Raw genomic sequence first — 26,267 nt, forward strand, 5'->3', positions numbered from 1 at the left:
AACTTACAGACAGAAGTAAAAGTTGGTTTTTAACTTACAGACAGAAGTAAAAGTTGGTTTTTAACTTACAGATAGAAGTAAAAGTTAGTTTTTAACTTACAGATAGAAGTAAAAGTTGGTTTTTAACTTACAAATAGAAGTAAAAGTTGGTTTTTAACTTGCAGATAGAATGAAAAGTTGGTTTTTAACTTACAAATAGAAGTAAAAGTTGGTTTTTAACTAACAGATAGAATGAAAAGTTGGTTTTTAACTTACAGATAGAAGTAAAAGTTGGTTTTTAACTTACAAATAGAAGTAAAAGTTGGTTTTTTAACTTGCAGATAGAATGAAAAGTTGGTTTTTAACTTACAAATAGAAGTAAAAGTTGGTTTTTAACTTACAGATAGAATGAAAAGTTGGTTTTTAACTTACAGATAGAATGAAAAGTTGGTTTTTAACTTTCAGATAGAAGTAAAAGTTGGTTTTTAACTTACAGATAGAATGAAAATTTGGTTTTTAACTTACAGATAGAAGCAAAAGTTGGTTTTTAACTTACAGATAGAATGAAAAGTTGGTTTTTAACTTACAGATAGAAGCAAAAGTTGGTTTTTTAACTTACAGATAGAAATAAAAGTTGGTTTTTAACTTACAGATAGAAGTAAAAGTTGGTTTTTTAACTTACAGATATAAGAAAAGTTGGTTTTTAACTTACAAATAGAAGTAAAAGTTGGTTTTTAACTTACAGATAGAAGTAAAAGTTCTTTTTTAACTTACAGATAGAATGAAAAGTTGGTTTTTAACTTACAAATAGAAGTAAAAGTTGGTTTTTAACTTACAGATAGAATGAAAAGTTGGTTTTTAACTTACAGATATAAGGAAAAGTTGGTTTTTAACTTACAGATGGAAGTAAAAGTTGGTTTTTAACTTAGAAGTAAAAGTTGGTTTTTAACTTACAAATAGAAGTAAAAGTTGGTTTTTAACTTACAAAATATAACTTTTACAAACCTCATGGGCAAACACACCAAACACAACTGCACATAAGCCCCAACCACTACAAGCAAAATCATAACAATAAACAAACTAAACATACACAACAGCTGTAACATTTTGGGTTTCAAATTAAGAAGTCAGGAGGTTCCTGTGAGTGAATTACATTCACAATGATCTGCACTTTTCTGGTGACACTAAGTTTTTACTAAGAAGCAATTTCACTCCAAATTTCTCAACCTGATCTAGAGATAGCTGACAAAGAAACTGAGTCTCATGGTAGAGCAAGATGTGGGCATGTGAAAAACAGTATGCCTCCAGCCAGGCAACATAGGAAAAACAGTATGCCTCCAGCCAGGCAACATGGGGAAAACAGTATGCCTCCAGCCAGGCAACATGGGGAAAACAGTATGCCTCCAGCCAGGCAACATAGGAAAAACAGTATGCCTCCAGCCAGGCAACATGGGGAAAACAGTATGCCTCCAGCCAGGCAACATGGGGAAAACAGTATGCCTCCAGCCAGCCACTTCTACAATATCCTTTCCATCTAAAATGCTAGGGAGGAATTGCCTTTGTTGTGTCAGACAGACTGCTCCCACACACAACGTACACAACTGCCTTCCCCTTCAACCATGCCTCCTTTGAACTGGCCCAGCTTTCACTGTCGCTGCCACATTCCCACCTCAATGTGTTCTGCCTCTACCGTCCGCCACCAAACAAGAAAAATAAACTCTCTGATACAATGTTCACAGAACAGTTTCCGGACTTCTTAGAATATGCTAACAGTTCAACAGGCTCCCTACTCACTGTTGGTGACTTTAATTTTCATTCTGATTCACCCACACAGTTTTTATACCTCTAAATTACTTGATTTGTTCAATCTTAGCCAGTCTGTAACTGAGCCTACACACGATCGTGGTCACATCGTCGACTGGGTGTTGCATAGAAATGAGGACTGCCTCCTGAAGTCTACCACCATCGATCACACCCTGTCCTCTGACCATCACAGTGTGACGTATCATCTGAACCTCACCAAACCTTCATGTCCTCTGACCATCACAGTGCGACGTATCATCTGAACCTCACCAAACCTCCCACACCCTGTGTGTACAGGGAGGTGCGCACACTGACCTCAACTGACTTAGACTCATTTAAAGCTGACCTGCTGACTGATATCCCTTTTGAGCCGACTGCTGACCAGCTATCCACTGTCCTACGCGCTGTACTCGACAGGCACGCCCCATCGACTCAGCGCCTGATCTCCAATCGTCCCGCGTCGCCTTGGTACAACACCGTGGGACCAGAGCTGTTGGAGGCCAAGCGGGAGAGAAGGAGAGCTGAGAGGCACTGGTGTGCCACTAGTTTGACCATCAACTGGGACATTTTTCAGACAGCCAGGAATAGTGTAACAAACATTGTTGACAGGGCAAGGTCAAAGTTCTACTCTTCTAAAATCCTTGCATACACCACAGCCAAACAGCTTTTCAACGCTACGACCTATCTACTAGGTAAAATGAAAAACACTCCTCTCCCTACAACATTTTTGGTGCAGGAACTCCCTCAAAAGTTTTCTGACTTCTTCGCCGGCAAAATATCATGCATTCGTAAGAAGCTTGACTCTGTTGTGTCTCCTTCTTCACCCGTTAAAGAACGCGTGTACAGTGGTCCTGTTTTACATTGTTTCCAACCGGTTACTGAAGATTTTGTGAAGAAAGTGTGTCTGAGCGCTTGTCCGAAATCCTGTGAGCCTGACCCTGTCCTGTCTTCTTTGTTGGTTGAATGTATTGATGTTCTACTGCCACATATTACTCATGTCATCAATTCTTCCTTGCTGTTTGGTTGTTTCCCTGAAAGCTTCAAATCTGCTGTTATACGTCCACTCATCAAGAAACCATCTTTGGATCATAATTGTTTGAAAAATTATTGACCTGTCTCTAATCTGTCATTTTTATCAAAACTGCTAGAAAAGATCATATTGTCTCAGCTCTTAGCTCATCTGGAACAAAATGGTTTACTTAATTCTCACCAGTCAGCTTATAGACATGGTCATAGTTGCGAAACTTAGAATAGTGAATGATTTGCTTTCTGGATTTGATGAGGATAAGATATCTGTTCTTGCTCTCTTAGACTTGTCAGCAGCTTTTGACACTATTGACCACTCTATCCTCTTGAACAGACTTATAACTTCCTTTGGTATTCGTGACACTGCACAAGCATGGATCATGTCTTACCTGTCAGATTGTACACAGAAAGTGTGTGTAAATGGCAGATACTAAACATGGGAGTGCATTGCTGGCCTTAAGGACTGGATGGCTCTCAACAATTTCCAACTAAATGATGATAAGACTGAATTTATGTCCAAAGAAGTTTCGTCAACATTGTTCCTTTCCTGACTCTGTTCTGATCAATAGCACACCTGTTTCACTTTCTGTTTCACAGGGAACTATTGATGTTAGGGTGCCAGTAGGCCACACATCAGAGAGGACCCTGCACTGTGCTGCCAAGTCACTCAGTTCGTGTTCAGAAGCTGATTTTTCATGGAACACTATGAAAAAAAAAACCACAGACAAAAAGACGTCAAAACTAGTGTGAACCCCCTGCTACCCTAGCCTACTGTACCCCCTAGATTACACAACATCAGTCCTGCACCTTCCTCCCTCTGCTTGGCCTCAGTGGGTCACTTGCCAACGGCCAGCCAGCTGTACTCCATGCTGTAGTGCATCCACTTGCCGAAGTAGGAGCAGCGTACAGTGAAACCTGTGCTGTTGACCCTCAGATCCTCCAGCCTCACGCTCTGCAGGTCGTCCACGCTCACCTCCTTCAGGCCGAAGGTCACGCGGGGGGCTGCCCTGAAGTAGGTCTTGCGGAAGGGGACGTAGATGGTGGTGCTTTCTGGCTCCTCGTACATGTGGTTGTCATGCTTGCACACCAGGTTTCCCACTTCCACTGGAAAATGGAGGCCACCGTGGTGGTGGTGGGTGAAAATGAGTCGGAGAGTTGAGAAATGCTGGGCTGGCTGGGGGGTTGGGGGTTGGTGCATGTGTACTTGTGTGTGTGTGTGTGTGTGTGTGTGCTCTCGTGTGTGTGTGTGTGTGTGTGTGTGTGTGTCTGTGTGTGCGAGATCTTCAGTTTTATATAAGTGTTATCAGACAGACAGAGGAGTAGCAGTGGATGAAAGAAAGGGAATGTATGGAAATATTTGTGCAACAAAGTGTAAATGTTATGTAGTAGAGGAATTAAAGTTTAAAGAGATTGTGGTGTGTAATGAATGAGATGTCATAGGAGGGAAAATATGTGTATGCATATCAACAAGTATTAACTTACATCAATGTAAACATAAATAACGATATTGATTAAAATACATCAAAGGAGGACACCAACTGGACTGGAGTTTAAAATTTCCAAAAACATTATAAGCAATGAATAATGATTTAAAATCTTTTCAGTGGATAATGGAATATTGGTAGAAAAGTCATCAACTACATCTTTTGCAGTTTTGGTCTTATGCTTGGACAATGAATGAGTAGATGGCTTACAGTTATTTGTTTACATTTTATATTTTTATACAATTTTGTACAAAAGGCATTTAGACGAAATCTATACATTAGACTTGTAATTTGTCTTGAATGTGCTATTGGTGTCAAGTTTAGAAAATATTTGGGATTAACCGCATTTTTTGGTGTTTACACAATATTGTTATAATAATATTGTCTAGGACGAGGAAGATCATGGATGGGGCAAGCAGAAGACACAATCCAGCTGATATGCTGACTACAAGACCTGAAAGAAACAAAAGAATGGGAGGAAAACCCCGAAAATCTCAATCATCTATTCAAACACAGCCATTTCACCCACTCTAGGAAGACACTGTCAGGAATGGCCAGAGGGCAAAACTGATGCAGAAGTGAAGCTACTCATAGAAGAAAACAGTAAAAAAAAGAGGATATCATCATATACACAAATGGCTCAGTCACCAAAGACCAATCTGGTTGGGGATTTACTGTGAAACAAAATGGAAAAACAATTAGGGAAGAGAATGCTGCCTACAAAGTCACAACCTCCAGCCTACGATGGAAGTTGAAGCTGTGACACATGCCCTCCAGTGGCGATAGGAGGAGTTTGTATTATACTCCATGTTTGGTGTTACATATACTTACCATGTCAAACTGATGCAAACTAGGCCTATGGTTTGCTCTGTTTGGCCAAATTTGGCCGCGGCTAACAGTGAAAAGACGCCCCTCTTAGTCTGGCCCGCTCTTAGCCAATCAAACGCCTCTAACAGCTATAAGCGCTGAATCATTCCGTGGCCATGAACGAAAAAGCCCCATGAGAACCACGGCGGAGACGCGGGGACGGACGGGCGGGCATTCGAGTTTGACATGGTAAGTATATGTAACACCAAACATGGAGTATAATACAAACTCCTCCTTTTGGTGTCATATACTGTACCATGTCAAACTGATGCAGAATTTAAAACAAATGGAGGAGGGCAACGCCTACTGGTTCGTATGGAGAGCCCTTGTAACTGAGACGGCAGTGTTAGCCGCGACAAAGGAAATCCCCTTGGAACCGTCAGCCCTGGTCATACGGAAATCCCAGAGGTAGAAGTTGATGAAGGGATTCTCAGACCGCCAGAAGGCTGCCTCCAAGACATGCTGCAGTGGTACCGAGTGCTGGAAAGCAGCCGAAGTAGCTATGGCCCGCACTTCGTGTGTTCTGGGATTAAGACAACTGATATCCTTGTGTGCATGAGAGTAGGCTGTACGAATGACTTGGGAAACCCAGCGGGAAATGGTGCCTGCAGCGATGTCTTTCTTGTAATTCTCATTGAGGGAGATGAGAAGGCACCTCTGAGAAGAACGCCTATGGCGAGATCTATTCCAATAGTATTTGAGACACCGAACGGGGCAGAGATGCCTATCTTCATCATCTTGGGCAAGAATATCAGACAAAGGTCGGACTCTCAAAGAGGGGGAAGGGACCTCAGGGTCTTGGTTCTTAGCCAGAAACTCTGGAAGGAAACGAAGAGTGACGGAACCATCTCTGTGGAATGCTAGATCTTGTGGCATACCACTAAGACCATGAATCTCACTTCTACGACGGCCAGTGGCCAGCAACAGAAGGAAAGTGGTCTTGAGAGTGAGCAGGTCAAAAGGAATAGTCCCCAATGGCTCAAAGGGCTGTTTTCGAAAGAAATCCAGCACCAGGAACAGGTCCCAGAGGGGCACTCTTCTGGGATTCCTAGCTTCCTTCAGAGAGGCGCCCCTAGCCACCTCTCTGAGCAGGAAATCAGCTTCAAAAGCGGGGCCACCTAGCTGTTTGATAGTGGTACAGATGGCAGACCTGTACCCTCTCACAGAACTGGCAGACAGGTTGAGAACTGAGGAGCAGTGAGCCAGAAAGTTGGCCAGCTGCATGCTCGTAGGGTTAGTAGGGGGAATGTTCTGAGCTGCACACCAACGCAGCCATTTCTTCCAGCGAAAGTCATACAAAGTCTCTGTTCCCTCCCTCCTGGCTTTGGAGACTATGGAGAGGAGGTCGGAGGAGGCACCCCCCTTGGTCAGCGCGGCCGACACAGAGGCTGACCGAGGGGTGGAAGACTTCAATGGTGATGCTGACAGTTCCGACCGCACAGCAGCCACGCGTGCAGGTGGAGCATTTGAGGATTGGAGTGAGGAATGCCCGAACGAGGCTGCCTCAGCAGATGAGGTTTGGTTTCCAGTTCCAGGGGTGGAACATGTGTCAGGGACTGAAGGACCGGGAACCAGGGCTGGGCTGGCCATTTCGGCGCAATGAGGATCAGCTGCGGGCGTTCCAACCTGGCTTTCCGTATCACCTTGGACAGGATTGGAAAGGGAGGAAACGCGTAGGCAATCAGACTGCTCCAGTCCAGAGAAAGAGCATCCACTGCCCATGCTTCTGGGTCGGCGACCGGAGAGACGTAAGTGTGAAGTCTCTTGCTGAACCTTGTCAGCAAACAGGTCCACCATCGGCCGGAACCACTGTTCCCACACCCCTTGCAGGGTGTCCTTGTCCAGGGTCCACTCTGTGTGTATGACACTCTTGGACCTGCTGAGAGCATCTGCCAAAATGTTGTCTTTCCCTGCTATGTGTCTCGCTGAAAGTGCAATGCCCTTGCTGTGGCACCAACGGAGGAGAGCCTCGGTCCGCAGAGAGAGGTCTGCCGAGTGCGCTCCCCCCCCCCTTTGTTCACGTAACATGCAACTGTTGTATTGTCCGTGAACAAGTGGATGGTCTTGCCGGTGGCCTCCCCCATGAAGTGTTGGAGAGCCCTGCGAACTGCTTCCAGTTCCAGAACATTGATGTGGCATAGGCGCTCCTCTGGAGACCAAGTCCCTGCTGCATGGAGTGAGTCCATGTGGGCTCCCCAGCCCAGGGAGGAGGCGTCTGTGAATAGTGCCACCTGAAGAGTAGGTGGGGCTATGGGCACCCCCTGCGTCAGAAGAGGGGTGGTTAACCACTCCAATGTCACCTTGAGGAACCACTCGCCCAGACATATCAGAATATCCCATGGCTGAGTGCTCTGGGACCACCGTAGCCTGAGTGCCCTCTGAAGAGGGCGCTTGTGAACCCTGCCCAGAGGGATGAGAGGTGCCATGGACTCCATCATGCCCAGGAGGGAAGACAGAGTCCGCGCTGTTGCTTGGGAGGAATGGCGCAAGTGGTTGAGGAGGCCGGCCAGACGGTCCCACCGATCTGGCGTCGGAGAGACTATCATAGACCACGTGTCGAATCTCATCCCTAAGAAGTTGAAGGACTGGCTCGGGGACAGATCGCATTTCTCCTGGTTCGTGATGAAGCCCAGTTGGGAGCACAGGTCTAGAAGTCTGGCTGTATGACTCTGGCACAGGGCCTGTGACTGGGCCAGAATAAGCCAGTCGTCCAGGTACACACAGAGCCGAATGGACTCCGACCGGACGATTGACACCAATTCCCGCACCACCTTGGTAAACAGGAAAGGGGCAAGGGACAGACCAAATGGGAGGACCGAGAACTGGAACACCTTGTCCCTCCACACGAACCTCAGGTACCGGCGGGATGCCGGGTGGATGAGGATATGGAAATAAGCATCTTTCAGATCGATGGACGTCGCCCAATCGCCCCATTGCATGGTCTCCTGAATCTGTGCCTGTGTGTCCATCTTGAATTTCATTTTGGGGAGGAATCTGTTGAGGGGGGACAAGTCCAGGACTGGTCTCCACCCTCCTGAGACCTTTGGAATCACGAACAACCGACCGTAAAAACCGGGGCCCGGGTCCGAGAGTTGAGATATCGCCCCTATGAGGAGTAGGCGTGATATCTCTTTCTCTAAGACGCTCTCCTGCTCCATCGAGCTGGGCACATAAGGAGGAGGAGTGGATCTTAGAGGGGGGCGGTCCCCCACGCAAGGGAGCATGTACCCCGATACAATCCAGTCGTTGAGTCCCAGAGCACGCCACTGATGAGCATGCCGGGACAAGTTTCCTACTTGGAGGGGCTGAACGACTGGCGGTGCTGAATCGGGGCCCAGTCATTGGGGGTGCTGCCTTCTGGCCTTGGGCATGGCCGGACGGCTTGGACGGACATGAGGTGGTTTGTTCCTCTGCCGCTGATTCTGCACACGCCACTTTGACTTAGGAGGCGAGGTATATGGAGGAGCCCTGGTGGAGGGTCTCTTCATTGGCATAGAACCCTGGCGCCCCTGGGAGGAGTGGGCTAAATATGAGGCCACCTCCCTGTTTGTCTCTGCCCTGTGGCTGACAAAATGTGGCACATACTGGCCGAAGAGGCGTCTGCAGCTGCCGTGAGACCCGACGCTACCCGATTTCCAAAAGTGTTTAACCTCAGGTCTGAGAAGAGGCCAGGAGGGACAGAGGAAGGAGACTCCGTGTCCTGAGGAACTGGACGCTGTTCCCACAGCTCATTGGCTCTGTGGAGGAACGCGTCAAAGAAGGTATAAGCCGTGGAAACCTCGAGGAGGCAGCGGCGGGCCAGTTTGTCCCACTCTTAAAGGGAAGAGTAGCTGAGGTGGGGAAGGTGGTGCGCTGTGAGACCAACATCCTGTCCTGCGCGGAGGGCTCTGCTTCCCTGTAGGCAGGGTGGTCCTGTGTGTACCAGGACCACACTCCTCCCTTGGAGGGATCTTTAAGGAACTTGCCTGGGGCAAAAGCGCCCGGGGCAGAGAGGGACTCCCTGCCTGGAGGAGGGATGGAAGCAGCACCCCTGACGGTGCGGGCTGGCTTATTAAGCCATTCCTGAGCCATCTCTGGCACTCTGAGTCGCCTTGTCGTTCTGGAGTTGGAGTCACCTGACCGAAGGAGGGTTAAGGGCGACAAAGTTGCCTGAGGGACTGATTCGGCATGCGTGACCCTATTGGGGAGGGTCAGTTCGACCTCGGCAAAGTCCGAGTTTGGTTCAGGCTGGTCCCTAAGGAGGCATGGGCTCCATCTGTCGCCCTGGGATGGGGGCGATGAGTGCTCATCCGCTTGTTCGTCCTCATCCGAAGACAGGGGCTGTCCCTCTTGTTCACAGTCCATCCCCTGCTGGGTGCCATCCCAATTGGATGTACCCACGGGGGCGTCCTGTGGGCTGTGGTCAGGCCAGCGGGATGAGCTGGGGTGATCCCGAGCAGGGACCCTGGTCTCCTCTGTTATGTCCTTGACACCTGAAGAGGGTGGGGAGTGTGTGGACCATAGGTCCAACCATGCTTGGGATGGTGGGTGCCACACCTTCTCAGAGAGGGCGTCCCTGCACGCCAGAGGGACCCACGAGTGCTGTGAGGGGACAAACACTCACTCATCTCCTTTTAGGACCGAGGGCTGGGTAGGTGGGAAAGGCAGGCTCCCACGTGCTGAGCAGGGCCCCTCAGCCGCCGTCGGTCCTGAAAAGGAAGCCGTAGTGACCGTGGAGGTCACCTGCGTGTTGACAGAGGACCAATTAGAGGCTGTCATGTTAATATTGGTCGAGGAGCTCGACCTGCCCGACGAGGAGTCAATCCCTCTTGTCGGGGCTGTGCGTGTCACTCTGTGGTCTGTGCTGGGTTGGGTCCGGTGTGGAGAGGACCAGGGGTTGGTCCCCGGTCCTCCCGGTAACCCAGCATGCACCATAGGTGCACCCCAGTACGGGTAGAATGGGGGATACCACCCGTGGGCACCAGCCATCCCGTGACCCCAGCCCCAAGGGTCACTGGCACCTTGACCTCGCTGAAGGGAGAAACCTGGCCACGTCGGAGGGAGGTCAGGTCCGACTTGGGTGTCAGACAGGCCGAAAGGCCGGCGGTCTGACTGCCCGGAACCGCCTGACACGCGCGGGACTCCCCCAGCAGGGGAGACCGGCCGGATAGCGGGAGGACCTGCAGAGCAGGTTGCCACGCGCCCCGAATCCCCTCCCGTGGGGAGACTGGGGTGGCTTGGCCCGGGGTGGGCAAAGTGGAGGTCCCCCCCCCGGAACCAAATGTTTTTCTCCCCCAGAAGGAGGTGGGGGAGAGGGGTCGACCGAGGAGGGAGGAGGGGGAACAGCACTGGGGCCCCTGAGGGCCGTCTCCGTGTGGCGACCCGGGTAACTGGCGGGGGGCGGCCTCCCCTTGGGAGTCCGCACCCCGCCGCGAGTCCCCGCCACCAAGAGAGGACGTGCTGCTCCCCCCTCCACCCGCTTCGCGCTGGGACACCTCGGGAGGCGACGCTCGAATCACTTTCCCCCCGGTCCCCTTCATGACCGTTTTATTGGAACGAGCGTCCCCTCCGCGATCTACGTCTGCAGACGCATCGCCGCGGTACCTATCGGGAGAGATCATGAGCTCCGGGCCTGGGAGAGTCTCTTGCCGAGTATCTGTCCCAGCATCATGATCCCTGCCTTCGTAGGATGGCGTACGAGGCATGGTACCTGCGCGTAGGCACCCAGCGAACAATTCGAACCCAACAGAGAAAGGAAAGACAGGATCGGCTCAGAGGTAGAAAAATACGAACGAATCGAGGGGGCCGAGTCGAAATGAGTACACAGAATGTAAGAACAATGTACATGCAAGCCGCATACAACAAAATAAGGCCAAATGAACACGCTTAATAGCCAAAAAAAGCGTTAGACGAGACAGAGCGAAAACCTGACAAGATGGCGTGGAGAGCCTTGGCCAAAGGAATGATTCAGCGCTTATAGCTGTTAGAGGCGTTTGATTGGCTAAGAGCGGGCCAGACTAAGAGGGGCGTCTTTTCACTGTTAGCCGCGCGAAATTTGGCCAAACAGAGCAAACCATAGGCCTAGTTTGCATCAGTTTGACATGGTACAGTATATGACACCAAACATCTATTTATATGCCTGGAAACCAACATTCCATGATTCTAATGGACTCAATGAAACTCATACAGAAAACTGAAAGTGGAATGGGAAGCCCAGAGTGGCATGAGGCAATGCGCAACTTTCAGATTCAAAAACTTACATGGTCATACTGCCCAGGACATGCAGGTGTTAAGGGAAATAAGTGAGCTGACAGACTTGCTGGTTACGCAACAACAAGCAACCTTTATCTAGGAAAATCAGAAATCCTCAGAAAAGTCAGAGTAACAAAAAGAACAGGTACAAGGCCATCACACCATCGATCGCCTCAAAGAAATAAAAGTAGAGAGGGAACAGCCGTAAGTCTAACATGAAAGGTAGAGCATGATGCTTTGCAAATCAATCCAATATTGGCATAATTTCCAAACCAACATTCCGCACGCGTCTGTGTGTTTGTGTGCGTGTGTGCATACGCGAGTGTGTAAGTGTACACGTGTCAGGAAAGCTCTGTGCATGTCTTTATTGTGGGAGCAACGGAATATTGGAACGTGCAGGTGTACATACATATATTTGAGTATGTGTGTGAGGGGGAGGGGGGGGCGATGGGGGGCTGTGGAGGTATGCGTGTATGTGTGTGCTTGTATAAGTGTGTGTGTGTGTGTGTGTTTCATGGAAGCTGTGGTACGTAGCCTAGGAATGAGTGTGTGAGGGAGGGGGGGTGCAGGGTAATTTGGGAGATGGTGTGTGTGTGTGTGTGTGTGTGTGTGTGTCCAGGCTCGTATACATTTATGTGTGTTTGTGCTTTCATATCTGTGAAACTGCATGTTTGTTGCATATCTGTTATGCATGTGTGTGTGTGTGTGTGTGTGTGTGTGTGTGTGTGTGTGCGTGTGTGTGTGTGTTTTACATTTATTTGCTTATTTGTCTATTTATCATCATTACTGTCTTTTTATTCTCTTTTCATTTATTCATTCATTATCATTAATATTAATATTATTATCATTATTATTATCATTATTATTATTTTAATATTCATTTACATCTTTTTTTCCTTCTTTTTTTTCTCAAGGCCTGACTAAGTGCATTGGATTCCACTGCTGGTCAGGCATCTGCTTGGAAGATGTGGTGTAGCATGTATGGCTTTGTCCAAGTGCAGTGACGCCTCCTTGAGCTGCTGATACTGATACTGTTACATTGATTATTTGAATCCATAAGCAATTTCTTAAACTGATTTCTGGATACATTTTCTATACTATTCAAGCATTCATGTAGATGTAACTGGATGTCAAGTTGTATTGTGCCTTCAAAATTATGTGCTGCTCTTCTAGCTGCTTGGTCTACCCACTCAGTACGAGGGTAGTCAGCAGGTTATATTAATGCCTTGTTTTGTCAATTGATGAATAATGTGTTTTATTTCCATTGTCATCTCAATTTGCTTCTTTAAATTTGGAGATTCAATAGCTTGTAATACTGACTTGGAGTCTACATATAATAAAACCTCACATGCAGCTTTCGGAATGTCTGAAATATAATTTAAGGCCATAAGTGTGGCTATAAGTTCAGCTGTGAAAATGGAATATCGTCTACCAATATTGTATAATTTCTCTATTCTGAATGAAGGAATTACAAAAGCTGCTCCTGAATTACCATTTTCTAGAACTGATCTATCTGTGTATATTTTTAGATAATTTGAACAGTGATTTTCCATGTGGGGGAGTACTTCAGTTTTTAATTGAAATGGTGACTGGTTCTTGGATAAATCTGTATAATCCAATTCAAAGGTAGCTTTACACTGCTCCCATTCAGGGACTAGTGAAAAAGTAAGTATTTTTGCCATTTCCTGTCCTTTTGATTCTGTGGCACTAATGATATCTGATGCAAATTATTAATGGATGTTACATACTGTATCGTCGTAGCTCTTTTAGCAATATCTTTTTGTGAACTCAAATTAGGTTCTTCTTTTGAAAAGGTTTCATATGTGGAAAATTTGATAACAAATTTTGCAGCTGAAGCTTTCCTTTGTTCATCAAAAGATAAAACACCTGCTTCTCTGTAAATTCCAAATTTTGATGTATGAATGGTCACACCTAGAGCAAGTTTATAAGCCTTTCAATCAATGCTTTGCAGCTTCTTTTACAAATGCAGTAGTGCACTGGAAAATATCTCTTGACCGTATGTAAAACGCAAACGTATGAGGGAGGTAGTGAGAGACATTAAAGCTCTGGTATATTGCCCCCAGTTCTGTTTACAAATTATTTTAAGGAAATTTAGACCTTTCCTTGCTTTGTCTAATCCATAGTCAATATGATAATTCCATAAAAGTTTTGAAGAAAGATAGATACCGCAAAATTTAACAGCTGTGAATATCTGATGATAGTGTAATTTATTGTAAACACAGGGAGCTTTTCTGGGTCTGATCCTGTATCAAACAGCATCATATTTGTTTTTTCTAGGGACAATGATAAGCCATTTTCTGTCATAAAGTTGCTGATTTTATCAAGTTCCTGCTGGTATATTTTGTTTGTGTACCAGTAATTCAATGTCCTAGTAGTTTATTTCGAAGTCGAGCATGCCACACTTGGTCATATGCTTTTTTTCATATTAAAAAAAAGTCGCTAGTACATTTTTTCGCCTTGCAAACTGTCACTTTGCCTGTGTAGTCAGTTTGACTAGATGTTCTGTGGAAGATCAACCTTTTTTAATGCCAGTTTTGTTTATGGGAATTACACTATGCTTCTCACAATAATGAACGAGTCTTTTTAGAACAACGCGATGTTAAGACAATTGGTCGAAAACTGTTTTTATCTGTTCAGTGTTTGCCTGTTTGTGTATTGGGACAATGATTGAGTGTTTCCATACCAGAGGAATGTCACCACCAGACCAGCATTTCTTTAAAAAATGTGTATGTGTGGAAAACCTTAGGTGTCTGTGTGCACATGTTATTTTGCTACCACTAGTACCAGGTTCATGATGAAGCAATGTCATACTTCTCTTCTCTTCCTTGCCAGTGGGCTCAGTTCTGAAAGTCATATCTCTGCTTTCTGAACAATTTGTCTCTGACAAAATAACTCACTGAATCACTGACTGAACCAGTTATAATAATAATAAATATAATGATAATGATATTTAACATTAAGAAATAGCAATGGCTGTGTGTACTTATTCACTGAAATGAAAGCATCTTAAAGGATTTATAATAAATAAATAAATATATAGATCAATAAAAAGTTCACATCTTCTCAACATCAAACTTACAAATTATAACAATTCCTTCTTTCCTCCCCTTTCTCAAATACATACATCATGATGGAAAACTGTTGTCTAGCCAGACATATCAATACAAATTACAACAATTCCTTCCTTTCTCAAATACATACATCATGATGGAAAACTGTTGTCTGGCCAGACATATCAATAAAAATTACAACAATTCCTTCCTTTCTCAAATACATACATCATGATGGAAAACTGTTGTCTAGCCAGACATATCAATACAAATTACAACAATTCCTTCCTTTCTCAAATACATACATCATGATGGAAAACTGTTGTCTGGCCAGACATATCAATACAAATTACAACAATTCCTTCCTTTCTCAAATACATACATCATGATGGAAAACTGTTGTCTAGCCAGACATATCAATACAAATTACAACAATTCCTTCCTTTCTCAAATACATACATCATGATGGAAAACTGTTGTCTGGCCAGACATATCAATACAAATTACAACAATTCCTTCCTTTCTCAAATACATACATCATGATGGAAAACTGTTGTCTAGCCAGACATATCAATACAAATTACAACAATTCCTTCCTTTCTCAAATACATACATCATGATGGAAAACTGTTGTCTGGCCAGACATATCAATACAAATTACAACAATTCCTTCCTTTCTCAAATACATACATCATGATGGAAAACTGTTGTCTGGCCAGACATATCAATACAAATTACAACAATTCCTTCCTTTCTCAAATACATACATCATGATGGAAAACTGTTGTCTAGCCAGACATATCAATACAAATTACAATCACACATATAGTATGATGCTGGCTTGGTAGTTGATAAATACTTAGAGACACTTTATCAAAAACTTCAAATCCTTAACCACCTAACGCTCATATATGGTCATATATATATATATATATACCTTGTTTCATGTGGCTCATTCTTGTTTCCAACTCTGCAACACAAAGATTAAACATTCACATTCATTTTGTATCATCTTCCTGGCACAACATTTTCAAATACTCTAATAACCAATTAACCATATGTTTATTTCCTTAAAATAAAAACCTATACAAACTGTAAAATCAAACAAACAGAAATTGCAACAAAGTTTCCCATGAAAACAATTGCAGATGTATCATGCACTGACTTGTACATTTTCAACTGAAAAGAAACATGGAAATTCACTGTACACAACTGTAAGCACATCAGCAAATGTTGTCACACTAACCCTGTCAAGTCAGGCTCATTTCTGAAAAAAGTCCATATGGTGTGCCCTTTGGTAAACAATCAGTTCCACTAGTATTTAATATCTATATATGGTGTGCCCTTTGGTAAACAATCAGTTCCACTAGTATTTAATATCTATATATGGTGTGCCCTTTGGTAAACAATCAGTTCCACTAGTATTTAATATCTATATATGGTGTGCCCTTTGGTAAACAATCAGTTCCACTAGTATTTAATATCTATATATGGTGTGCCCTTTGGTAAACAATCAGTTCCACTAGTATTTAATATCTATATATGGTGTGCCCTTTGGTAAACAATCAGTTCCACTAGTATTTAATAACTATATATGGTGTGCCCTTTGGTAAACAATCAGTTCCACTAGTATTTAATATCTATATATGGTGTGCCCTTTGGTAAACAATCAGTTCCACTAGTATTTAATAACTATATATGGTGTGCCCTTTGGTAAACAATCAGTTCCACTAGTATTTAATATCTATGTTGACAGGATGAATAGGAATGTCAGACCCCTGCCGGAGTCTGCACTAGTTGGGTCACGGTTAAGTATGTGTAATTAAAGCTAATTTTGTTTGATCAGGTTTGAGATGATACCCATGTTCCTGAATGTGGGTGAGTACACAGTACAGTCTACACAGTTATTTACCTGAGATTCGCTTGTAGAGCTTGGGCACCTCTGAGGCAATTTCTATCTCTTCTCCACACAGGTGCTGGCGAAGGAAGGGCACAAGCAAGGAGCGGTTCAGCCCACCCATGGCGCCAAAACACTGCAAGAAAGAAAGAAACAACAAATAAAATAATGAATAAATAATTAAACAAATAAAGAAGTAAATTAATATATTTGAAAAAAAAGAGAAAAAAAAGAAAAGAAAATGACAATAATAATAATAACAATAATAATAATAATAATAATAATAGTAATAATAATAATACTATTAATGATAAAAATAAAAATAAAATGACAATAATGATAATAATTAAACAAACAAGCAAATAAATGTAAAACACACACACACACACACACACACACACGCAAAACAGATATGAAACAAACATGCAGTTTCACAGATATGAAAGCATAAACAAAAGTGAACAGGCCCAAATACACATAAGCTTACACATGCCCCCAACACACACACACTCACACACACCATCTCCCAAATTACCTTCCATCCCCACCCCCACCCCCTCACCCTCACACGGTCATTCCTAGACTATGTATCACAGCTTCCACTGCACACACACAAACACACACTCACTCACTCACACACACACACACACACACGTGCACACATGAATCGTAGCCCCCACGGCGCACAACTCCCACACCCTCATCCACATCCCCACACACACATAAGCAAATACACACAAGTATGTATTTGCACATGCACACATCTCTCCTGACACATGCATACACTTACACGCTCATGTGCTAACACACACACACACACACACACACACACACACACACACGTGCCCATGCATGCACACACACACACATACACACACACAGAGGCTGCCACTGACTGGCTGATAGAAGGGTGGGAAAAGATCTTGAATCCAGGAATCTAGCATGTTGCTCCGTCTACTGTATTTGGAAGAGTCCAGAGAGACTGTTCCGTTTTGAAGAAATTTGAGCAATGTTGGTTTCGAAATGATGCCAATATTCGTTTGATTTGCAAAGCATTTTGCTCTACCTTTCACGCTAGACTTATGGCCACTCCCTCCCTCTACCTTTATTTCTTTGAGGCGATCAATGGTGTGATGGCCTTGTACCTGTTCTTTTTGGTATTCTTGGACTTTTCTGAGGATTTTCGATTTTCCAAGATGCAGGCTGCTCATTGTTGTTGCATTATGAGCAAGTCTGTCAGCTCGCTCATTTCCCTTAACACCTGCATGTACTGGGCAGTATGACCATGTAAGTTTTTTTAATCTGAAGCTTGCGCATTGTCTAACAATGCTTCAATACTTCAGTCTCTCAACTGGAACTAGCAGAGTTGATGGATAAATTAGGTTTGGTAGCTGAGGAATGCGATATTAATGTATACAATTTGACCAGTCACTGAACACAACATTGTTGGATGAAAAGAACAGAAAACAATGCATCATAAGAAAATAAGCCAAATGGGTGATATCATTTAGAAAGGTTCCCCATGACATGGATAATACTGGATGTAAGTAGGTTCGGCTGCTATGTAATACTGTGTAACTATGGCTGGCGGATGGGGTTTTTTTTTTATCACTTTTCACTTCGCCCTAGCAAGCGTAATACTGCATACATCATAATACTGAAATATATCGAGCTGAAATATATCAGAAAATAAAACCACCTTTGTTCGGTCCTTAAGTGTTTCTATTTTGTGTCTGTAAGACAGTGTGAGTGAAACTGATCACCCGAAATGGAGTATCCTTTGCTCTTCAAAACGCAGTGTGGTAAACATGTTTGCAGACATCTGCTTCTGGTCTGAGAGGTTTCAGACACTGCTCCTTACAACCAATCGACTTCAGAAACCTATCAAATAAAAGACAACGTTCTTACAACCAATCGACTTCAGAAACCTATCAAATAAAAGACAACGTTCTTACAACCAATCGACTTCAGAAACCTATCAAATAAAAGATAACGTTCTCTACTTTTACGCTGGCAAAGTTTCCAGTTGATATATTTTACTCAATTTATAAAACATGTGGCTCAAAATTTACCCATCTTTCTTGATGCTCTACTGCACTTCCAGACAAAATATATCTTCTAGTCAAACCCACCACTGAAAAATTCATTCCTTCATCTTTAAAATGCTTTTAAAATGACCCAAAAGCTTTTAAGGAGCAGCCTCCGTTCAAGGAAAATGTGGAGACCTCGTTTTTTTTTGTTTACATCACTGATCAACTAGATCTATTTTAGATCTGAGGTTTCAATGCCTGACCTTGTGGAAGTCTTGTTGCACAGCTCTACATATTCAGGTTTTGATTCAAATATGGGGGAAATTATATTAAAAATTTTTTTTTTTTAATTTTTAATTTAAAAAATGGAAACCAACTTTACATTACTTATTTTACAAGTATTTGAATGATAGCTTTCATAATATTAGTCAATACCATTGTTGTCTGTTGTCAAACTATTTTTTTTCTGACAATGAAAGACAGCCAAGAACTCCATCAAAGTAGCAGACGAATTTTCAGTGAGAAGTTCAATTGGTCTAGTTCAACTTTGTGATTGCAGAACAAACTTACTCTATTTTCTTACTTCTGTTTTATTTCACACACACACACACACACACACACACACACACACACACACACACATATATATATAGAGAGAGAGAGAGAGAGAGAGAGAGAGTGAGAGAGAGAGGAAAACCCAATCAAAATAAAACTACTGGGGGTACATTTGATGCTATATTGTAAGACTGTTGTTTCCTTTCAACCTTTTTATACTTCAGCACTGATACAGAGCATGTATCAGTTCTGCTGGATGTCTGTACTTTAGAACATGGTACAATCAGCTGTGCTGATTAATACTTGATAATGATGTATAAACAAGGAAACAATTACATAAAGTGATGCTTACATATTGATTTTTAAACGCACACACACACACACACACACACACACACACATACACACGCACACACATGCGCACATAAACACACACACATGCGCGCACACACGCACACGCACACACACGCAAATCCTGGAAAATATCTAAAAGGTGAATCACTTTTAGCATTAATGGAGCACATTATCCCCAATGGTCTTGAATAAATCTTTTTTTTTTCATATAATCTTATCAAAAGCTGTCATTTATCTACATTTATTATTATTAACATTTGCTGTCTTTTAAGTCTACAGTCTTTCCTGAAACTGAAAAGATCTTAAATGTTTATGTAGATAAAATAGTTTTTGAGTTTCAGTCATTATAGTAATGCTACCATCAAAACTGCAGGATCGGACATGCAGAAAATAAGCATTTTCTCAGAATTTATGACACTTGCATTCAACCAATAACATTAAAAGCCAACTAAAAAAAAAAAATCTGAGGTATTTTGAGTTTTATATAGATCATATGTGAAGAGTTTTGACTATGAGAATGCATTAGTAGCAATTCTACATGGGTTCTAAAATGCCATTTTGTGAGATTGGCTAAAATTGTGAGATTTCTTAAAAATTCAAAACTCTATATCTAAAAAACTATTTGAGACGTAACTCTGAAATTTTGTGTGGCTAATTACTTTATTGCACTCTTTCACTCTTGAAAATATGAGGCTTCTGCTATGGATTTGAAAATCTGGCCGGACCTACATACTGGATGACTGCGGACTGTCGTGTGACAGCAGCTGATAGTACACCAGGGCATGAAATTCCCAGATAATTATCATAGTTATCCTGGGGACAATTTGTTTAAAAAAAATCCACTTGTCCACTTAACTTTCTACATTGTACTCTTCAAAAGAGACAGGTGATAAAAATAACCAGCAGTGCAATGTTTTTATGACAAGTTTGCACACATACCGTAATTGACTCTGTAAGTAGTGCACAATGACAGAATCATGTCTGAACTTTGACCGACACTGAGACAGCAAGACAACAACAAGTGCAAACCTTTGACCAGACTCAGCAGCATATCATGAACACCACTGGCAGCGCATGGTGTCTGTGTTTTTCTTCAGTGTACAACAGCCATTCATGAATTTTCTTCCATGATTCCTGAAATGTTCTTTTTCTTCAAATTCTTTCTTGTCTTTTGTTTGCATAATTTCTTCTTTGCTTTCCCTGATCATTTCCTAGTTTAAAGTCGAGATCCAAACAGCTGACTGCTCTTAACTCGGCCTAAATGATGAAATGTTTTGAACCAAAGCATCACAAATGACACTCTGCTCACGTGGTGTTAGCTGAAAGGGAAAATACAAGGAGTAGATCTATTGTTTCCATGCTGATATATTTCAGTTATAGCATGTCTTGCCTCAGTGGACTGCAGTTTGCTAGCAGTTATGAGATAAACTAGGGTTGGGAGAGGGTGGAGGATGGCGGTCTTAAGGTAAAGAGGGAATTGCAGACTGTCTGCACTGACACTGACAGCTCAGTCACCCTTCAATGATAACAGTCAAAAACTAGTTGCCCAATCAACATGTGCCAAGAGCATTTCAACATATATGACAGATAGTTTAGATGTCCTGGTCAATCAGACTGGTGGGCATTTCGAATCTTGCACACACACACACACACACACACACACACACACACACACATAATAACAAAACTTTAAGCACAATGACACATCCTTATTCGTATCCTACGAAGAAGAAGAGGAAGAAGAAGAAACGTGCACACACCAATACTAGGATAAGCGTCAGGATGAATGACAACACAGCTGCGGCACCAGCCATGAGAATGAGAGGCTTCATGAGCTCGTGCAAGTTGGGCTGGATCGACGTCACATAAATGTCGCGCAAGGCACCGACGATCGTGGCGAAAGACGAAAGCGGACTGGCACTCGGGGAAGCATTCCCTCGTTGATAATACTGGGACGGAGCTATCTGCACATCCAGTGCTGCTGTATCTTCACGTTCTCTTGTGATGGAGTTCAGTTGGAGGTGTTCTTCCTGATCATTTGGTATGAGACTGCCAGCGCGAGTCATAAACAGCCATCTCTCTGGGAGAACCAAAGCGCTTTCAGATATCTTAGTACGAAAATCTCGGAGAGAAGTGTTTAAATCGGTAACAAACACTGCTTGGTTTGGGTGATAAGGCTGGCAAATGGAGAGTTCCAACATTGCGTTGTTGTTTGGGTTGGAAACTGACAGTTCCTCCGCCATAGTTGTTTACTAATTATGCAAGCGTCATCTAACCAAAATCTAACAAAACAAACCGAATAAGGGGAAATGACACTAATCGAAAATCACACGCAAAGAATCTCGGTACAAACTTACAGTCCAGACACCTTAAACGTGTGTGTTTCCTGAAATGACAGTTTCAGTTTCAGTCGCTCAAAGAGGTGTCACTGCGTTCGGACAAATCCATATACGCTGCACCACATCTGCCAAGCAGATGCCTGGCCAGCAGCGTAACCCAACGCGTTTAGTCAGGCCTTGAGGAAAAAAAAAGTAAATAGATAAATACATAAAAAAAGAACTACTACTAATAATAATAATATGTATAAGGCGCAAAAACTTGATGAAGTCAACTATATGCGTACAAAAAAATAAATAATAATAATAATTAACTTGAAAGAAGAAACTAAAATAAATAAATAAATAAATAATAAAATAAATAAATAAATAAGACAACAATGATGATAAATAAGCAAATAAATGTAAAACAGGCAGACACACATTCACACGGCACACATATGCATAACAGATATGCACCAAATATGCAGTTTTACAGATATGAAAGCACATGAGTCAAATAAGCACAAACACACATGAGCCGGAGCCCCAACACACACACATACACACACACACTACCCTGCACCCCCTCTATCCCCCTCCTCCACACACTCATTTCTAGGCTATGTATCGCAGCTTCCACGGCACACACACACACACACACACACACACACACACACACACACACAAACTGACACACAGAGGCACACTTACTTGTACAAGCACAAACACATATCCCCCCCCCCCCACCACCACCACCACACACATACATGCGCACGTGCACAGAACTCTCCTGACACTTGTGTACACTTACACCCTCGGCGCACGCACACACGCACACAAACACAGTGACCCACACATACACACAAACACTGACACATACACACACGCACAGAGGCTGCCACTGACTGGCCGCAAGAGGGATGGGAAAAGATCTCTGATGCCAAGAACGTGGCGTCTTGTGTGTTGCTCAGTCTATTGTATTTGGAAAAGCCCACAGAGAATCTGTTCCGTTTTGAAGAAATTTGCGCAATAGTGATTTGGAAATGATGCCGATATTTGTTTGATTTGCAAAGCATCGTGTTCTACCTTTCATGCTAGACTTACGGCCGCTCCCTCTATCTGATTTCTTTGATGCGATCGCTGGTGTGATGGCCTTGTACCTGTTCTTTTTATATTCTTTGACTTTTCTCAGGATTTCCGATTTTCCTAGATGTAGGCCGCTCGTTGTTGTTGCGTTACCACTGAGCAAGTCTGTCAGCTCGCTCATTTCCCTTAACACCCGCATGTCCCGGGCAGTATGACCATGTAAGGTTTTGAATCTGAAAGTTGCGCATTGCCTCATGCCACTCTGGGCTTCCCATTCCATTTTCAACTTTCTGTATGAGGTTCATTGAGTCAGTTAGAATCATGGAATGTTGGTTTCCGGGCATATGGATAGACAATAGCCACTGGAGGGCATGTGTCACAGCTTCAGCTTCCATCGTTACCCGGCTGGAGGTTGTGACTTTGTAGGCAGCATTCTCTTCCCTAATTGTTTTTCCATTTTGTTTCACAGCGAATCCCCAACCGGATTGGTCTTTGGTGACTGAGCCATCCGTGTATATGATGATGTCCTCTTCTTTACTGTTTTCTTCTATGAGTAGCTTCACTTCCGCATCATGGTTTTGCCCTCTGGCCATTCCCGACAATGTCTTCCTAAACGACGTGGGTGAAATGGCTGTGTTGAATAGATGGTTGAGGTTTTCGGGTTTTTTCTCCCATTCCTAGGCTTTTGTTTCTTTCAGGTCTGGTAGTCGGCATACTAGCTGGACTGTGTCTTCTGTTTGCCCCATCCATGATCATCCTCGTCCCAGACTGCTGCCTCAGTTTTGGTTCTTTGACTGCGTTATGCAGTGGGTTTTGACTCGGGGTTTTCTAATCCTCTGAAGTAGGTCTTAACCTGTTCTAACTTGTTTCTGGCTTGCACTGAAGGAAGGTCAAGCAGGTATCCCATGGTTTCCTGAAATGACAAAAAAGTCTTCTCTCTAAGTGTAAGTATATATATATATATATATAAAATAAGAGAGAGAAAGAGATTTTCTTTTAATTTAAAAAAGGGAAAAAAACTACAGCAAACCACTTTCATCATGATGAGTCGATGATAAACCCAAGTGCATCTTCATTGTCCTTTTACATGTATGATTAGCTTATGACGGTGATGACTCTTGATCTGTTGTACAGCAAAGTTGTGTTCTTCTTGTTTTTTCTTTCTTTCTTTCTTTCTTTTCATACAAATTGTTCCCCTCAGCACCATGCAATTTTCCAAACTCTTCTAAAAACAGGCCTTTTACAAATAACGACTTGATTCCATTTTCAAGTTCAACGACTACAAGTGGTATGATTTTCCGCGCGCGCGCGCGCGCGTGTGTGTGTATAACGTTTGTCAGCCGCGTGTGTGCACCCTCCTTAAATTGTTACCCTTGGAAATCAACTATATAGGCTAAAAATTATTGCCGTCAAAGGGAAACTACACGACTCCATACGTGAACTCAGTGAGGAGAAAAGTCCAACATCAAGTTAAAGACTTAGTTCTACTGACTAGTAACAGAGAAGATATCATATGATTAACGAAATCACCAGAACAGCTGTACTTGAAAAGAGTGATCACTTCTCTCAGCCTAATCCGGATGTGCAAGTGCAAATCCACGCCATCTCAACTGAAGGCGTTCTCAATTACGCGAAAAATTGGCTGTCAGTCCTAAAGGCTGAACTGACAAAAATAGACGAGGCTGGGAAAGGGAACTAGAGGGGCTGACAGTCAACAGTTGAACACAGTGGTTGAAGCTGAAATGAAATGAAATTATGGTGCTTAGAGCCTCGCCGACCACTAAGGCCATCTCAAGGCTATCGCCGCGTCAGTAACTACTACAAGGATAAAAAAAACAACCAATTAAAACGAGTCACCACTTCAAACTTTCCACTCCAAAGTTAAAAAAAAAACTTCCATAGTTTAAAACCTTCAAATCTGGTTAAAAATTTTCACTTCTTTTAAGAAGTCCATCAGCGCCCACGGAGGGACATCATGAAACAAAGTCAGTCTTCAAAGAAACCGCCGTGTAATGTCTGCATCTAACGTCATGCAGATCCCAACAGTCAACTGAGGAGCACGTGTTTCACGGTGAGAGGCTCATCACAGGGACTGCATCGAGGGGCCTCTTTTCGAACTGAGGTACGGAGAGTGCGACCTTTGCCTATCCAACTTTTACCTCTGCTTACTGTCATTGCAGTGTAAAAATCCAAGGAATTGATTTTTCCACTGACGGCAGATGTTAAGGCTGTCAGTTTTTAGTGAGAGTCATAGTAAAAGACTAAACTGTAAATGATTTCCCATTGACTGGAGAAACCGCATTGATAATACAGCTCTCACTTTGCTGTTGGCCCAAATGTAAAGTTATGTCAATCTGTGATATAAGCCGAGTGTTGGGCCGGCCGAAGTCCAGTGGTAATACTAGCCGGGTGGAGACCGGTATCCAGGGAGAGTGTGGTGGTGGTGCAGGAGCGGAGGGGGAGGAATCAGTGTCAGTGTCTTCTGCAGTTTGCATGCTTTTGGTATCGTCTTTAATTAGTACAGACTCTAGGTAGAGTTAGTGGGGACTGGATGGGAAAACACTGATACAGCGGCATATGCTTATCCGGTTAACTTCTATCATCATAGTCTTCCAAATAGGTAAGAATGATCAAATTAGATCAAACACATCAGTCTCCGAGTCTCGTTAATTCACTCAGTGAGGGAATATTCCTTTAATTTGTTCACGCACTGGCGGATCTTAAAAAAAAAAAATAAAAAAAAAAAAAAGGTCTCACTTGGCAGTGCCGTCAATAACAACCGGCGATACTGCTGTAAAACTACACAATCGGATGATCACTGGAGTCCAGATGGCAAAGTTTTTATAATCGTATGAAGTCCGACACATTCAAACATTTTCTATATTCAGTCGTCTGAAATCACCAACTGGAAGTATGAACAAAAATTAATAGATAAATAAACAGATTGAGAATAAATGATGTAAATGCAAGACATATCTTTAGAATGTCTGCAGGGACTATGATAGTACAAGGAACTCAGTAAAGAAAATTTGTTTAGAACACTGCAACACCAACATTAGAAAAAATTCACTGGCTAACCGAATTGCACAAACATGGAATGCACTACCAATCGAAGTTAAACTTGCACAAAATACTAACACTTTCAAAAATCTCTTTGACACCAACACCATCTTAAAAGAACAACTTGTTTTTGGACGGGGTCAGTCCGATACTCCCCCGTGTCGATACTCAGTCCCCAATAAAACAAAGTTTCTTGCAGAAGTGTACTTGCGTACACCACCCAACAACAACAAACAAAAGATGAAAATAAATAAATAAAATAAAATGGAAGAAGTGAAGATGAAGATTCGATTGGGACATAAAAAGGCTGAGAGGTCTAGGCAGATGACTGCCAGTCCTAATACTACTGCTACTACTTCTATAATATTTTAATTACTTCATCGAAGAATCCGGGCGTAGTTCACGGTCGAACTTGCGTGTTCTTTTCTCACTGATGCAATTGAAACACTATCAGCGTAGCGTGTTTAATTGTGTCCCCTTGTTCTGCGTTGGCCTTGTGAGAAAGA

General features: G+C 43.1%; 1 protein-coding gene across 4 annotated transcripts; it reads right to left on the minus strand.

Moving 5' to 3' along the window:
* Positions 1-12: 12 nt before the first annotated feature.
* On the minus strand, positions 13-26,264 carry LOC143291557 (uncharacterized). 4 transcript variants are annotated; one of them, XR_013056538.1, is made up of 5 exons: positions 21,058-21,565; positions 16,374-16,494; positions 15,399-15,431; positions 2,048-3,912; positions 13-1,994 (listed from the first exon to the last, which is right to left on the minus strand). XR_013056538.1 is itself a non-coding variant. In XM_076601472.1 (4 exons), exons 2-4 carry the CDS (start codon positions 16,480-16,482, stop codon positions 3,644-3,646), a joined length of 411 nt encoding a protein of 136 aa, XP_076457587.1. In that variant the 5' UTR covers positions 16,483-16,494; positions 26,138-26,264; the 3' UTR covers positions 13-3,643. The 4 variants fall into 4 exon arrangements, 2 of the variants coding, with proteins under 2 accessions (XP_076457587.1, XP_076457585.1); XR_013056537.1 differs by having other exon boundaries at positions 13-1,281; positions 1,381-3,912; XM_076601472.1 differs by lacking the exon at positions 21,058-21,565 and adding an exon at positions 26,138-26,264 and having other exon boundaries at positions 13-3,912.
* Positions 26,265-26,267: the final 3 nt, after the last annotated feature.

Source organism: Babylonia areolata, chromosome 17, assembly GCF_041734735.1.
Source record: "Babylonia areolata isolate BAREFJ2019XMU chromosome 17, ASM4173473v1, whole genome shotgun sequence".
In the NCBI taxonomy this organism is placed as follows: domain Eukaryota; kingdom Metazoa; phylum Mollusca; class Gastropoda; order Neogastropoda; family Buccinidae; genus Babylonia; species Babylonia areolata.

Bases quoted from the DNA above. Each gene is read 5' to 3' on its own strand.
- LOC143291557 (XM_076601470.1), bottom strand. From the start codon at position 21,540: ATGGCGGAGGAACTGTCAGTTTCCAACCCAAACAACAACGCAATGTTG. The intron at 16,495-21,057 runs GTGTGTGCACGT...TCTTTCTTGCAG, and splicing joins TGACGCTTATCCTAGTATTG to TGTTTTGGCGCCATGGGTGG. The intron at 3,913-15,398 runs GTATATATATAT...TCCATTTTCCAG, and splicing joins AATGAGCCACATGAAACAAG to TGGAAGTGGGAAACCTGGTG.